The 14,583-nt window shown below is 53.3% G+C and overlaps 1 protein-coding gene across 6 annotated transcripts; it reads right to left on the reverse strand.

The window, feature by feature from the left end:
• Positions 1 to 201: 201 nt before the first annotated feature.
• Positions 202 to 11,660, reverse strand: LOC112970633. 6 transcript variants are annotated; one of them, XM_026075226.1, is made up of 10 exons: positions 11,450 to 11,657; positions 10,312 to 10,473; positions 9,231 to 10,223; positions 8,279 to 8,471; positions 5,316 to 8,043; positions 3,906 to 4,256; positions 2,331 to 2,684; positions 1,421 to 1,495; positions 740 to 918; positions 202 to 417 (listed from the first exon to the last, which is right to left on the reverse strand). In XM_026075226.1, the coding sequence occupies exons 5-10, from the start codon at positions 5,374 to 5,376 to the stop codon at positions 364 to 366; spliced, it is 1,074 nt and encodes a 357-aa protein (XP_025931011.1). In that variant the 5' UTR covers positions 5,377 to 8,043; positions 8,279 to 8,471; positions 9,231 to 10,223; positions 10,312 to 10,473; positions 11,450 to 11,657; the 3' UTR covers positions 202 to 363. The 6 variants fall into 6 exon arrangements, with proteins under 6 accessions (XP_025931011.1, XP_025931009.1, XP_025931010.1 ...); XM_026075224.1 differs by lacking the exon at positions 202 to 417 and having other exon boundaries at positions 763 to 1,253; positions 5,316 to 6,648; positions 7,119 to 8,043; positions 11,450 to 11,660; XM_026075225.1 differs by lacking the exon at positions 202 to 417 and having other exon boundaries at positions 763 to 1,253; positions 5,316 to 6,234; positions 6,328 to 8,043; positions 11,450 to 11,660.
• Positions 11,661 to 14,583: the final 2,923 nt, after the last annotated feature.

Here is a 14,583-nt window from a genome sequence, read left to right on the forward strand (position 1 = left end):
GCAGGCCTTGCTCCACCTGGCAAGGCTGAAGGGCTTTTCCTCCATGGGAGGAGGGTATAGCTGTGCCTGGTGGATGCCACCAGCCCTGGAGAGGGACGCAAAGGTTGGTCTGAGCAGGACAAGGTGGCAGAACAACCAAGAGCCAGCTCCATGCAGAGCCGGAGCAGCCAGCACAGCAGAGACTGCATTTACACTCATATGGTCTGTCCTCAAGTGGTTTTAATCGATACACCTGCTAAACACAAGAAACAACTGTCGAAGAGGAGGAGGGTTTGCCAGGGACATTGGTGTGATGGAAGGGAATCCATCCGCAGCGCCATGAGCACGGGACACACAGCACAGCTCCCTGTCCCTCCTGGGATGTCAGCTTTGTCCCTGGCACCCAGCACTGGGGCTCCTTCCGGGGAAAGTGAGGAGCTGCAAACAAAGAGTGACCTCAGTTACGCCACGGCAGAGCGAGAGTCACAGGGGCCCACTGCTGCTGCTCATCCCACTCACGGGGCCGGAAGGCGGCCACAGCCTCCCGCCTCCCGCTGCTTGGGGCACCAGCACCTGCCCCGCTGCAGCTGGGGGTCCGCAGCTCTGCCCTCGCCCACACCAGCATAGCGCAGAGACGAGCCGCAGCCAGGACAGGTTAGCCCGTCTCCTCTCATTCACGTGCAAGGAGGGGGGCAAGCAACAGCCCAGCCCTGCTTAACCTGCTCCTCGCCTCTGGCCGCAGCACGGGGCCCATGCTTACACTGTACTCGCTGCTAAGGCCGGCGTAGGTGGCTTCCCTGTCCGCAGGCTCCCTCGCGCACTCCTCGGTGGGCCCGGAGAGGGGATCTGGCGTTTCTGGCGAGGTGTCTAGGCTCCTCACACAAGCGTGATGCCTGTTGAATGCAGAGCAGAGGGGACGCAGAGCTCTGTTGGAGCAACCTGTGGCAGCAGAGCACAGCTGAGTTCGAGCGCAGCGTCTCTACTCGCAGACCAGGGGCTCATTTCTACATGGAGAATTTTTTCTGGCAGCTTCTTCCCACTGCAATGGCTTGCCCCACACCTCCTTGCTGTCCCAAAGGTGTTTGCTTTGGCTGAACACCATGTCACACTGACTGCTGAACGGCATTTTCCCAGGGCATGGAGCAACCCACAACCTGCTGCACTCCTCACTCCTTCAGGGGGTGGCATGGGAGAGCAGCAGCCTGACCGCAGTGCCACTCGCTCGAGCCACAGCCACATGCTGCCCCACAGCTGTCCTTGGGGCCTGCACCTGACTGAGAGCACGGCCCGTGGTGAGGTGTCAGCAGAGGGACAGCACAAGGCAAGGCACTGTGCCCCAGCCACGTCGCCGAAGGACAAACGTCCTCACAGACATGCAGAAGACAGCTAGAGACACTGCTGTGATGAGGGGACACCTGGGCAATTGTCCAATATTACTTACACAGAAAGTACAGGCAGGAGGCAGCCAGAGCAAACCCAGCACTCCCTGAAGCCACCAGTAGCACAGTCAGAGAGCCTGGAAAGGAGAGCAAAGGCCTAATCTTTAAGAATTTCTTCTGAAATATGAATCACATCTTTCTGGCAACAAATCAGCTGGGACATGGCAAGTCCTACACTTCAAAGCAGTGTCATGTTTTATCATCAAATTATATATTCCCCAGCTGAGGCAGAGCAAGCCCAAATTACTGCATAATTTCAATTAACTACATTCTGGATTAATTGGCAAGGCTTTGCATGGCCAGACACCAAATGCAGTCAGGATTTCCTTAGAACAGCTCTGCTGGGTTTTGTTATGGGTCATACTGGATGAAAGACATTTTTGCACATGAAATTAAATGCATAAGGAATCCATATCATCATCAGGCATAGATAAAAATCTGTTTCTTAAAGGACCACATCACCAGCAATCAACAGCTCTTACAGATAACCATCTGCAGCAACCTGTGGATTGTCAGAGTTGCCATTCTGTGGTTTTGTAGTTGCTTTAAATTTATCTACATGTCTTTTCTTGACCATGTCCTGCCCTGCGAAGCCCCACCATCGCAGCACAGCAGCAGCTCACTCTGTGCAGCCAGCACTGAGCCTGTGATGGTACAAGCACACTGCAGCCACAACTCCAGCTGTCACCTACCCGCACGCCCCAAACGCTGCAAGGCAGTGGCACAGCGAGCGTGAGTCACCCCGCATGTTTTAAAATAGGTCCTAGATGAGAAGTGTCACACATTCACTGTGACACCAAGCCCTAAGCAGGTCCAGGCCATGGATTAAGATAGACAGACTGTAAAACGTGAAGACCGAGCAAGACAGAAGGATTTCACGCACAAGCCCAGGCTCCCTGTAAACATGCTCACCCTTCACAGTGAGGTTGGTTCCCCTCCCTCTCTGCCTGCCAGAAGACTCCCCCAGTCTCTCGCACTGGTACCAGCCGCTGTCACTCTCCTGCAGTCCAGAAATGGTGAGACGGCTCCGGTGATTTTCCAGATCTAATGAGCTCTGGAAGCGATTCCCAGTGCTGTTCCCGTCCGGGCAGCTGGACTCGTGGTGCCACGCAATGAGTCGGGGTGGGCTCTCCTCTCGCTCATGCAGCCAGAAGAGCTCCGTGAAGTTGCCGGTCACATTGGTGGTGAAATCACAGTCCAAGATGACTTTGCTGCCTCGAGGCGCAGAGCAGCGGAGGCCCTCGGAGGCTGCACTGCGTTGCTGACCTGCAAAGAAGGGTGCTTCGTGGAGGTGGCCATGACAGAGCCGCTTTGATGCTGGCAGACTGCCAGCCACAGGCAAAGCATGGAGCCACAAGACTTTTTGCAGCATCATGAGCTAGCAGGAATGTCCTGGGGTGCCACACATGGAAACTGGCTCAGCTCCACTGCTGCCCCAACCAGCTGCTTTGTGTTTCACATCATTCCCACACTTCTAGTTCTGAACCACTGTCATCCTCTTTGGCATAAGAACAACGGATCCCTGCAAAACGCCAGGGCAATGTGCTGAAGAGCAGACCCCGGCCTCGGGACTGCAAAGAGCCTGGCAAGGGACTCGTGTTTGCTGTGGGGGCTGCAGCGAAGGCTTCGACCTACACTTTGCCCCCTTGCGTAGCTTATCTGCTGCTTACAAAACAAAACAAGGGGCCCAGGACACTTTTGTCAGAAGGAAAGAGATCCCCTTTGTGGGAAATCTCAGCCCCCTGCCGCAGGGATTACACTTGTGCGCAGCCGATACACCAGACTGCTTCTCCACACAGTCACCAATTGTCACGACACTGGGATTAGCAACAGCTCTGAAGATGGGTACACGGTTCTGTGGTTGAAAAACCCACAGCTAGACTTTCCAAGCTGACTTCAGCTTTGGAGAAAGCTAAAGCATAAAGAGCAGAACATTTACTTTACTAAGCTGTAAACAACACAGCCACCAGCGACCATTGTATTTTTCCTCTCTTTCTGACTACCTCATTCAAACAGCTAATGGCAATAAATGTTATACAGACCATATATATATATATATTAATTTATAGAAAAGAAAAAAAAAGAGGAGGACAGAGGGAAAGTGAAAAATCACAAGTTCAAAAGCAAATACAATTCTGAAGAAAATTTATGAAATAACATAATACAACACAGTTACATAATAAAATAAAAGGGATGCAGTTCAGTGCCAAAGACAATTTTGCATGCTGCACTGCAGATGAGTAAGAATTGCAGAGATGCAGTGTCAGACACGTAAAGCAAGGCTCTATAAGGCATTAACAGTGCCTGCACCTCATCCAGCTGAGTGCTAAAATGCAAATTCTCCTCCCTTTCCCAACACAAGGGCAGGTCAGCAGGTCCTTGTCCACCGAAGTCACTCTGACAGGGCTAACGCTTCCCAAAGGCTTAGAATCTGACTGTTAGGCTCTCTGAGAAGTAGCCAAAATGTTAAAAGAGAGCCAAACTCACCTCTAATGAGCAGGTGAGTCACCTCTGTCGACGGACTGCTGTGCCCTACCTTCACGTAGCAGAGATAACGGCCAGTGTCATTTATAAGCACTTCTGAGATGTTGAGAAAGCTCATGCGCCTTCGAAAATCCAGCTGACCGCTGAAGTGACCTTCATTGCGTAACACAATGGAGGTGTTCTTGGGAGGTGTTGTCCTAAACTGCAGGATCCGTCTCGAGTCCTTCTCATAGCTCCAGATGATCTCATAGAAGGTATCTTCGGTGCCACAGTGTTCGTGGAAAGGACACGCAATCGAGATGGGCTCCCCCTCGGTCACGAGAATCACTTTGCTCTCACGACATCTGAGAGCCTCTGAACCCAAAGCAAGAAGCGAGAGTTAAAGGCAGACACTTTCTCAAACCTAAACTCTGCTCCCAGGCAAGGAAGGACTGCACTTGCATAAGTCCACAACACTGTGCTGACTCCAAACATTGAGTATGGAGTAAATGTCATCCAGGTGAGAGGCTGACCAAATGATCTGACTAAATTCATTTCTTTGGGGGGGTCACGGGGCACACAGAAGCCCTCACCAAATTCCCCAGTAAGTGCCTCAGCCCTAAATCTCTCTTTAGCCCCAGAAAGAGCCTAAGGAAGTCTCGGGACTCATTCATGTGCCAGCCCTTCCCTAACATACTATGGGATTCCATAATTATTGTAGTCTTTACATCCCCATCCAGAATCACAGCACACAACACTGTGCTGTCTAGATGACAAGCAGCCCTGCACGGTTTCGTTATATGAAAGCTGCAACGGGAACATGGCAGGGTAAGTTTCACACCAGCAAACGCTAAATGATCTTGGGACTCTCTTATCTTACTTTTACTCTTGGCTATCGGCACACTCGATCTTGATATACAAATGAATGCACCCACGCTCCTTAAACTGCTTAGACAACATCTAGTGCTGCTTAGATGATATTTCCTTCACCAGTTTGGCATCCAAATACTTTTGCAAAAAACATCAGGAACTGTTTTTTTGTTTCGCTCTTTGTTCCAGGAGCCTCTGAAGAGGCAGGGCACAACTCAGGCGAGCAAATGGCGTGGGCTTAGCCCTGGAGAGCAYCGCTTTCAACACATCTCTGCAGATGCGTCATAAAAAAACCCAGATGTCAACGAGAAACCCAGACCTGACAAACAGAGGCCAGCCCTCAGCCCGGGCTCCATCAGCTCCTGCAGCCGTGGGGCTGGTTTGGCTGTTGAGCAGGGGAARCCCATGGCTGGTGGCCCTGCCAGGACGAGGGCGACGCTGAGCACTGCTCGTAGTCAGGCCTCTGGGCAACGTCCCCCCTTTCCGCGGCTGCGCCGGCCACCCGAGGTGGGGTGGGTGCCCACTGTCTCCACCCTCCCGAAAGGCCATGGCACAAGGGCTTACCTTGAGGAAAAGCCAGCAGCAGCAGGAGCACAAGCGCGGCACAGGAGAGGAGAAGAGCCATGCTCAGTCCCGGCACGTCATCCCGCTATCTCCAGCCCATCTCATCGCTGCTGGCATCTGCAGCCGACTCGAGAGGAGGCAGGCTGCGCGCGAGCCTCTGCGCAGCACAGTTTCTCACCTCCTGCAGAAGCACCACCTGCAAACCACGTAAGCAGAAACAACCTGTGAAAGGGCTCTAATAATAACCTGGCTCCACAGGCRAGGCCTCAGCACAGGTGTCCAGACAGGGTCCCGTGTCGCAGCCCCGCAACGCTGGCATGGGTCCCTCAGGAAAGGGGAGCGGGAGGCTGTGGGAGACGGCACGTGGCAAACGTTCCCCTGGTGGGGTGTCCTCCTCCAGCAGGACTGAGGGCCCCAGGCTCACCCCCTGACCGCGGGGGACAGTGACAAGGGGAGGCAGCAGTGGCGTGGGGGTCACAACGGCCTGTCCTCAGCACCCTCGACAGCCCCAACGATGCGCATGGTGGGGACCCAGCGAGATGCGAGTCCCGGGGTGGCCATGGTCTCCTTGGCTGCATGGCACTGAGGGGGTGAGGCAGAGGCCACATGTGCACGTCGAGCTCGCTGCTTCCCCCGGTCACTCCTCAGAGACCCAGAGACCGAGCACTGTGCACCTACCTCCTAAACCCGCCTTTAGAAACTTTAACTCTGCAGCATCAGGCACAGGTTATCAAGATCTGTTTTTCTACCAGCTCAGCCGGGAGCTGCCCCAGGCCACATCCTCTGCACATGCACAAAGCCAGCGCCGCTCACTGCAGGCACGGCCAGGCAGGTAGGCACCAACCCTGGCCTTTGTTTGCCCAGCAGCTCTGTCTGGACACAAAGGAAAAGCTTTCAGGCCCATGAGCCATTCTCTAGCCTTAGAGCGAACAAAAATATGGTGGCAAGAATTATTTTGGGTTTAGTTAGTTGTGATTTGATGGGGCCATCTGTGAGAGAGGGTAGCTGGCACCTGTGGCGGAGAGGGGATCTCAGTGGCAGGCATCAGTGAGCAGAAAGACAGGTAATTTCTTCCTTTTGCAGCGTGCTGTGGTTGAATGGAGAGAGGGAAGAAGAGTTTCATGTGCCTTAAATCCACTATCTCTGTTGGCACCACGACTTGGTGTCTCCAGGAATTAGGGGTTTCTGCCCCAGGCTCAGCTTCAGCAGAAGATTTCCCAGGGATTGGGAGCGAGCAGCCAAAGCCAATCATGGTGATCATGAACCCACCAGCCCCAAGACTGCAGCAGGCATGTGGAGAGCCATYGGGCAGAGCCCAGGTCTCTGCTTGTGCCTGAAGGAAAGAGAATTCAGTCCAGTTTCCCCAGGTAGACAAATCTGCCTCCCTCTTCACCCCTCTTAGATTTTTTTTCCTAGATGCTCATTTCTAGAACTGAATTTGCTGCAGATCAGGGGCAAAACAAAGCACAAATGCTTCCTCCTTCACCTGGCAACCACCTCCTTGGGGACAGCTTCAAGCTGCATCCCTGTTCAGAACATCAGTGCTGCCAAGGAAATGGTCCCGCAAAAGCCACAAGAAATCAGGCCTTTTGGTGGTGGCAAAAGCTTCAGAGATAACACAGGTTTTGTATCAGCAGGTTGCCATCCCTGGGCACCGTGTCACAGACTGGCACCCACAGGAGCCGCTCTCCAAGGCTCCTCTGCACCCAGCAGCCACTGGGTTGAAGGAGAGGGCTGATGCCAAAGAGGCCCCACATCTCCACAGCACAGCCGCAGCCTCCTGCGATGCATCCACCACCATACCTCTCCCCGAGGCTCCTCCGCTAGCCTGTTTGTAGCCGTCTTCCCATGGGGCAGGAGCTGGAGGCAAGCTGCTCCACAGACGAAGACGAGCCTCCCAGACAGGTGGCAGAGGGGGGACATCAAGGCTGGGGCTAGAAGCCTTTTTACCACAGGAACATACTCTCCACGGCCTGTTCAGCTCACCAGACAGGCTCTCATGCCCTCCACCAGGCTCTGCATCAGCTCCTGGAGACCAGAAATATCACATCCTGGCTTATAACCCACCCTGAAGCCTGAGAACGTGGCCTGGAGGGATCCAAACCACCTGCCTCTCGGCATGTGTGCAGGGTCCAGAGACCTGTGGAGTGACCCTGTATGACCTGGAAAGAGGAAAACATCCTCCCACATAAGCCAAATACAAACATTTGTTGCACCTTTTTTTCACACCCACAGGGTGCGAACCCACTACCCTCAGAGACATTCAGTCAGGAAACTGAGGTAAGAAAAGCACAAGCTGGTTTTAGGACACCCTCAGCATCGAGAGCAGCGAGGGCTGCAGCCCAGCTGGCTCTGGCACTGGAGAGGCTGGTGAGAACCGGAACTTTGCTCTGAGGTTTCACACTTGTTCAAGGGAGAAGTAATAGGAGCGGTAACATCGGCACAGCTCTGCCTGCACACACTCTGGGCCACGAGAGCCCCACACAGGCCATGCTGCACCCTGAACAGCTGTGAAGCCTTTTCCCCATGCAAGGAGGGAGGCTTGCATGAGACGTGATGACAGGGAAGTTGTCCGCGGGGCCGTGAGCACTGAATATGCAGCACTGCTCCCTGGGTCCCTGCAGGTCACTCCTTGGGCACCAGCTTTGTTACCTGCTCCAGTCYGTTAGGTGCTCTGCATCTGTTGACCGGTCTCGGGCAGTGATTTGATCTGTATGTCTCAGCCTCTCTGCAGGAAAAGAGGACGATGCTACAGGACATCAACATTTGGGCACTAAGTGGAAGATGTGGGTGCTGCACCAGCAGTGCAAACCACTCTGGTGGCTTGTGGGTGCAGGAAAGCAGCTGGCTACACAAAATGTAAGAGCAGGTATGAACACAGCCCAGTGCTCACCCTCTTCTGCCAGCATTATTCCCTCCTGCCATGAGGTACTAGATGTGCTTAGTTAACAAAAGAAACTCACCCAAATAAAGCAGGTTTTATCCCAGCCCATAGCTATCCCCATCAATCCAGGGCAACGTTGTCCTGAGGGAGATTCTGCTGTTGACATCTGCCCATCTCAGGAGACTGCAGCTGCCCTCGCTGCTGGTCTGGCCATGCTGGATTCAGCAGGGAGCAGGACGGGCACAATCAGGCACCACCAAAGCCCAGATAGACTGCAGAGCAAACATGGGGCAGGAAACAAGTCTCAGAAAAGACTGAAATCCAGAGAGTCTGGGACAACACAGGTTGGGCAGCCTTCCCAAAGGGCCCCGTTTTGTTTGCGCAGCCTCTGCTCTTCCCTCTCTTCTCCCACTCCCCAGCTGCAGAAGGCTCAGGAATCCGCCAGAGCCGTTCCCCGTTGCTGGGAAATCTGGCTATTGAAACCCAGARAGCGTTGGCTGGAAACGCAGCCCCTCCCCTAAGCGCTGCGAGGACCAACCGCACAGGGCATTTTGTCATCCCCGCGGCCTGCAGGACTGCTCCCCTTGCAAGCAGCCAACACAGCCCCAGCCCGGGCCCCAGTGGGAAGAGAGCGGCTCTGGGAAGAGGTGTGCTGAGACGCGCTATGTTTGCTACGGTGAGATATGGAGGTAGGTGGGAAAAGCTCTGGCTTTGACTCAGCTTTCAGGGCAGGCCTGTCTCCTGGACTGTCTCATCACCAGGTGGTGGCCCTACAGGGGCAGGGGAGACAAGGCACTTCAGTGCACAGCAATGCCTAGTGGTTTGGGACCAGAGTGCAGAGCAGGAGAGCCCTGCTGGGCTGTAGCAGCTTCCCTTGCCTCATTCATTTAAGAGATATTTAATCCTTGCACAGTGAGTTAGAAAACCTGCCCCAGCAGGGCTGTTACTAGCCAGGAGAGAAGCCAGAGGCAAGCACAGGTGGGTTATCGGGCTGTGCTGCAGCCAGCACCCCATGCAGCAGAGCTACTCACAGGCTGTCCTTGCTGCAGATCTCCAACCTTGAGCTCTGAGCAGTGACTTGGCAAGAAACACTGAAGAGGGTTTTGCTTGTCTAGATACAGCCAGAAAGAGAGGCACACAGGGCAGAAGGGGCAACACTCGGAGATCCTTGGCTCCCTGCTGCATCCATGGTATGGGAAGGGCTCCTCTTGCTCAAATCCTGGCACTTTGCTTCAGAGAGCAAACCGCCAGCAGGGAGAATGAGCAGATCAAGGCCAGTGGGAAGATGCTGTCCTGGCCTTGCCCACAGTTGGCCAAAAGCCTCTGCCTGACCCCAAGGACTTGCTGCAGGAGCTGCCAGATGCACATGGTCCTAAGCCTTTGCTCCCTCTGCGATTTGAGTTGGATCTGATGTTCATCAGCCACAGGGATTTCTCAGTCATGCCAAACTTGGTGAGAGTTCATGGCCCAAACATCCCACAGTGACTCAGCCCAGATCTCCAATCCTTCCACATGTGACCTGGACAAGTTGATGGCAGGGGAATGCCAGGGGCTGGTGCTCACGGATTTTCCCCCTTCTCCCATTTGATGAAACTAAGTTAAAGATCAGTGGCACTTCATGAAGCAGAGCAATTCACACCCAACCCAAATGCTCAGCCCAGCTCCAGACATGGAACATTCCCAGCAGCAAGCACTAGAGTACATGGCCTGCAATATTGTAGCTCAAAATCAGCTGACAGGCAGGCAGGATCCTGCCCTCACTGGCCAGGCCAGCAGTGGTAGTTCCCAGCCCCCTGTTGTGCCTGAGCTGGGCTGCAATAGCTGTGGGCCCCCAGGATCCGGGGTGACCCCAATCTTCTCCCATCCGAGATCTCTTTTCCTGTCTACAGCCAACTGCCAAGTAATGGTGAACCTGCAGTGCCGGGTCCTCATCCTCATCGCCCACCTGAAGAGGAAGTGTCAGTGCAGACCAGAAGGTACTGTGCGCTCATGAGCAGCCTTCACCTGAGGGATAGATGCTCTCCCTTAAAGAGAGGCACAGCAGAGGGTAATAAAGGGCTCATGGGGAACTGCAGACCCCCGAAGTGCAGGGGAGGGGGAAGCAAATCTCACCTCTAGACTGCAACATAACCTCTTCACAGCATTACTCCAAGGAAAAGTCCTCTAAACCCCACAGGTTGACAATAGCCATGCAGAGGCACACAGAAACATCACCCCTCCTCTCTCCTTTTAGACAACATCGATCTTCTGGATGAATCAGGGGCCCTGATGAACCTGAGCAAAGTAGAAAATCCTGCATCTGAATTTGCCAGTAAATACCTGCGGGAAAGGCAGCGCTACATCCTCATCAGAGTCATCCGTAAGTTCCTCAGCCAGGTGGCACAGCTCAGCCTCTGCGCCAGGAAGGGTCTGCTTTGAGTGTGAAGCTTCACACAGCATTTCAAGCAACTGTCCCACACACCAGAGAAACCCTGTCACCGCCTAGAAACAGAGATGCAGCTTGGAGAARGGCTCTATTCAACAATCATTTAGACACGGCACAGTAGCTCAGAGAAGGCAGGAATCAGCTCACATGAAAAACTAGAGCTGCACATTAGTGTTGTGTCCTGCAGTCTGAGGTGGCACCTGTGGGGAAGGGGAGCCTTTAGTGAGCAGAGCCATCTGCCCCAATTACAAGTCTTTACTTCAGTTTTCTGCCAGAAGAGAAATTAATCCAATTCTCCCATTCTGCTGGTAGGAAAAGAAAGCACTGAAGCCACCTCCTATGAACCCCTACTGGAAAACCTGGGGAAACACTACCCTGACCTTGCAGGTAAGAACCAGGCACAACCTCACCCCTGCAGAGGGGCTGAAGGTGCAGGCTCGAGTCCCCTCCCTGCCACAACCCTCATACACAGTCCAAGGGACAGTCATTCTCTGGATTCCCAGTGCCCCCTCACAACACAGTATCAAGCTGCTTAGAGAAACTTTTACAGGACTTTCCCAGACAGGAATGGTTACTGCTGTGGGTAACAGGTGAATTCAGGAAGCAAGAGAAAGGGCAGTAAGAAGCCAGAGATGCTTTCCAGAAGAACACCTCCCAAGTAGCACAATAGTAGGCACATGCTGCCAACCTTCCCACACCCCAGGTGTAGTAGAGTACAGCACTAGCCCCACAGCACAGAGGGGTCAGAAGTAAAGAGGAAACATTTTCCTGGAACAAACAGGGAGGGAAGAACAACAGGAGAGATCAGGAAACTCAGGACTCCACCTCCTAGGCTGAAGCCATAAAGGCTGGCACAGCCTCACTCAACAGGCCAAGTGGCAAATGACTCACTGAAGGAACTGAAAGAAATTGATCTGAGATTTTCTGGGATTGCTCCACAGATCTGCTGCAGAAGCTGTCAGCAAACCCCCAGCTRAGAGACCAGTGGAGGAGGGGCCCCATGCAGAGGAGGGCTCAGTCCCTCGCCAGCACCCCAGCCAGGCCCAGGCCCACCCCACAGAGCAAGAAGAGCTCAGAGCTAAAGGGTACCCCAAGATGAGGTACAGGCCTGATGGGAGCAAAGCCTGTTGCTGCTCACAAGCGCAGAGTGACTACACCAGGTTTCATCACTGCTGCACAGCACTAGCCTGAGCAGTCCCCCAGCAGAGCAAGAACCCTCTGCTATTTAGCTTTGTTCTTCCTGGCATCTCCCCACTCCTCTTGCATGTTCACGCTTCAACATCCAAAGCTGCACCACAGCCAGGCACACACAGCGGCTGCAGTCTGCCTCGCGTTCCCACGGGTCATTTGTTTCAATGGCATGACTTGTACTCCTGCATGACGAGAAGCTGCGCCTCCTTTCAAGTCATGGCAACTGAAAGAAAAACATGGATCAAGTGACATCAAATCAGCAGATATGCCTGCCTCAAACACCGTCACCATGATGACAGTGCCCTTCTAGAGACTCAGTCCCCTGCATCCATCAGGTAAAGCTGTTCAAGCCACATCCAGCATCCCCACAAATCCAAAAGGAGCATTGCTTAGCTTAACCAACATGGGTCAGAAGTCAAAGCACAGCTACTACATGTACTCTTGATAGAGTTTTAACAGCTTTTTTTCCCACCCAGACCAGCCACACAAACATCAGGCCAACCATTATTTCTTAAAGAGAATAAGTTGGAACTACTGCATTACAGTAGCTACTCCCTGTTCACACTGGGGCAGCCCAGCACACAAAGCACCCCAGCTTCAAGTCTCTGGCACCTGCTTCCCCTCCCCCCCAGCTGTCTCTCAAGAGAGCGCAAGGCACCCAGACAAGGCCAGGCACTGTTCAGGATATTATCTACCACAAAGAATTTGAATCCTGACGTTTAGGAGGAGCAGGAGTTTCATCAGCAGCCTCCAGTATCTGCTGCCAAGTTTAAGCTTCTAAACCTGGACTTCCTCACAAACCAAGGCAAGAGGCAGGGAACTAGTCCAATATTCAACAGCTAAAGGCTGTCAGTTTTAAAGGTTTAAGTCTGCCATGGAAATCCAGTTGTTAAGGAGCTGAAATTCACTGCTGTGCTACCAAAACTCAAGCTTAAGTCTCAATAATTCCATTTCAACTAACATCTTACACATTGCTACAAAGACCCAAGTCTCCTGCTGGAGGAGTCTGCAGGCAGTACTGGATGGGACTGTTCTGCTGTGATGACTGTAGTGAGTAATCAGCTAAGAACTTAGCCTGATCCTAGTGACCTTGAGAATATTGCATAACCTGTTAAGACTCTAAATAAGATCAATCAACAGCATCCAAGTCATGCAACCAGACAGGTCATTTTCTTAGCTCCTGGCTCAGAATACAGCTCTTCAGGAAGAGGATACTGATGGAAAAAGAATCCAAGTCACTGAAAATAGAGCAGGACACATCTCAGATGACCTCTGTTCAGCCCCCATCATCTGCCCAGATTGTTGCCAGTCAAGCCTCAGCTTGGCTGTGGATTTGCTTTTCAAGGCACACAGGCGTGGTCCTTGTTAGGCTGCACCTCCTGTTTGCAGGAGAAATACAGTTGTCGCCTGTCCCATAAGTAGAGCTGATACGCATTTAGTATTTCAGTGGCTTAACTGTAGCTTGAGGATAAATAAAGGAAATACACAAGTTACAGGTTCAAATAGTCTCCTTTATTTCTCTGTAACAGATACAGGGCTATCCAAATGCCAAAGTCTCACAAGTCCAACTATTCTTCCTTCCTTACTAGTCTAGAAGTGAGTTACCACTAGAAGACTCTTATTTGGTCACTCTGTTCCCTCCACATCAATACCCGTCCATCTGTCCTTCCTTCTACTCCCTGCAGCCAGCAGAGCTCTATACCAGGCTCCTGTTTTTCCTACAGGAGGGGGGAGTCTTCACAGGAGAGAAGAAACACCTACAGGGGAAAAAAAAAAGCACAAATTCAGCATTAGGTGCAAGTACCAGCAGCTGGAGTTCAATAAAAGCTCTCTTGCCTAAAGTTTTTAGATCAAGTCATAATATACTGAATCTGCTTTTAACAGATGGAGCAGGAACTAGGAAACTGTGTGGAGAAAGCAGCAGGCTTCCCAGAGCAGAAAGAAAAGAATCTGAGAGGGTATCTGTAGCATCCTCATCTTCTGAGACAGGACCAGGACCATTTCTCCTGCCCTTTCCAGTTCCCTTTGGCATTCCAGAGTACAGGAAACGCACTTGAGGCAGCAATGGCTTGCCATTTAATGCCTTGAAGGGCAGCAGACCCCCAAGAGGCTGGTTTTACCACCTTTGACTCCTCTTGGATACTTCCCTGGCAGCAGCTCACTCACCACCCAGCCCCTGCTGCAGGGACGGGTGCAGTCTCTCACCATTGCTGTATTTGCATTGCTTCAGGGCCTCGTTGAAGCCCTCGCACAAGGTCAGGTCGCTCTGGTTGGTGGCGCATTCCAGGAACTGCTTCATCTCATAGTGGCAGGGTCCATAGGGCGACTGGTGGTACACRGGCTGCCGGGGCTCCTGCGGACAAGGACAGGCACAGGTTAGGGGGCCAGCCCCAGAGGAAGAGCCATCCCTGCCAGGATTGCCTGTTCTTCACCCACCCGCTTTGGCAAATGCGCAAGAACTTCTCTATCACCTCCCAGCAGGAGCAGCCCCTGCACGGCTTTCCGGGGAACCTTAACCACGCAGGACAAGGAAACCGCGGTGCCAGTCACATGCTCCGCGGCCTTGGCCACCTCCGAGCACCCTGCGCAGTGACCGACTCCCGCGCTCCTCCGCCTGCCCGTCAGGAGGGAGCCTGCCCCGACCACCCGCTGCCCTCGCACCCTGCAGCCGCCGCTTCTGGACAACCCCGCGCAGGGACGAGCCGCGTCAGGCTGCCGCAAGGGGCAGCAGCCCCCGGGCACCGAGTGCGGCAGGAACCCGCCACCCC

This window comes from Apteryx rowi, unplaced genomic scaffold (genome assembly GCF_003343035.1).
Source record: "Apteryx rowi isolate R43461 unplaced genomic scaffold, aptRow1 scaffold_40, whole genome shotgun sequence".
Taxonomy (NCBI): domain Eukaryota; kingdom Metazoa; phylum Chordata; class Aves; order Apterygiformes; family Apterygidae; genus Apteryx; species Apteryx rowi.

Coding starts and splice junctions, on each gene's coding strand:
- LOC112970633 (XM_026075224.1), bottom strand. CDS start 5,376: ATGGCTCTTCTCCTCTCCTGTGCCGCGCTTGTGCTCCTGCTGCTGCTG. Junction 4,257..5,315: donor GCTGCTGGCTTTTCCTCAAG/GTAAGCCCTTGT, acceptor CTTTGGGTTCAG/AGGCTCTCAGATGTCGTGAG. Junction 1,496..2,330: donor AACCAACCTCACTGTGAAGG/GTGAGCATGTTT, acceptor TCTCCTTTCCAG/GCTCTCTGACTGTGCTACTG.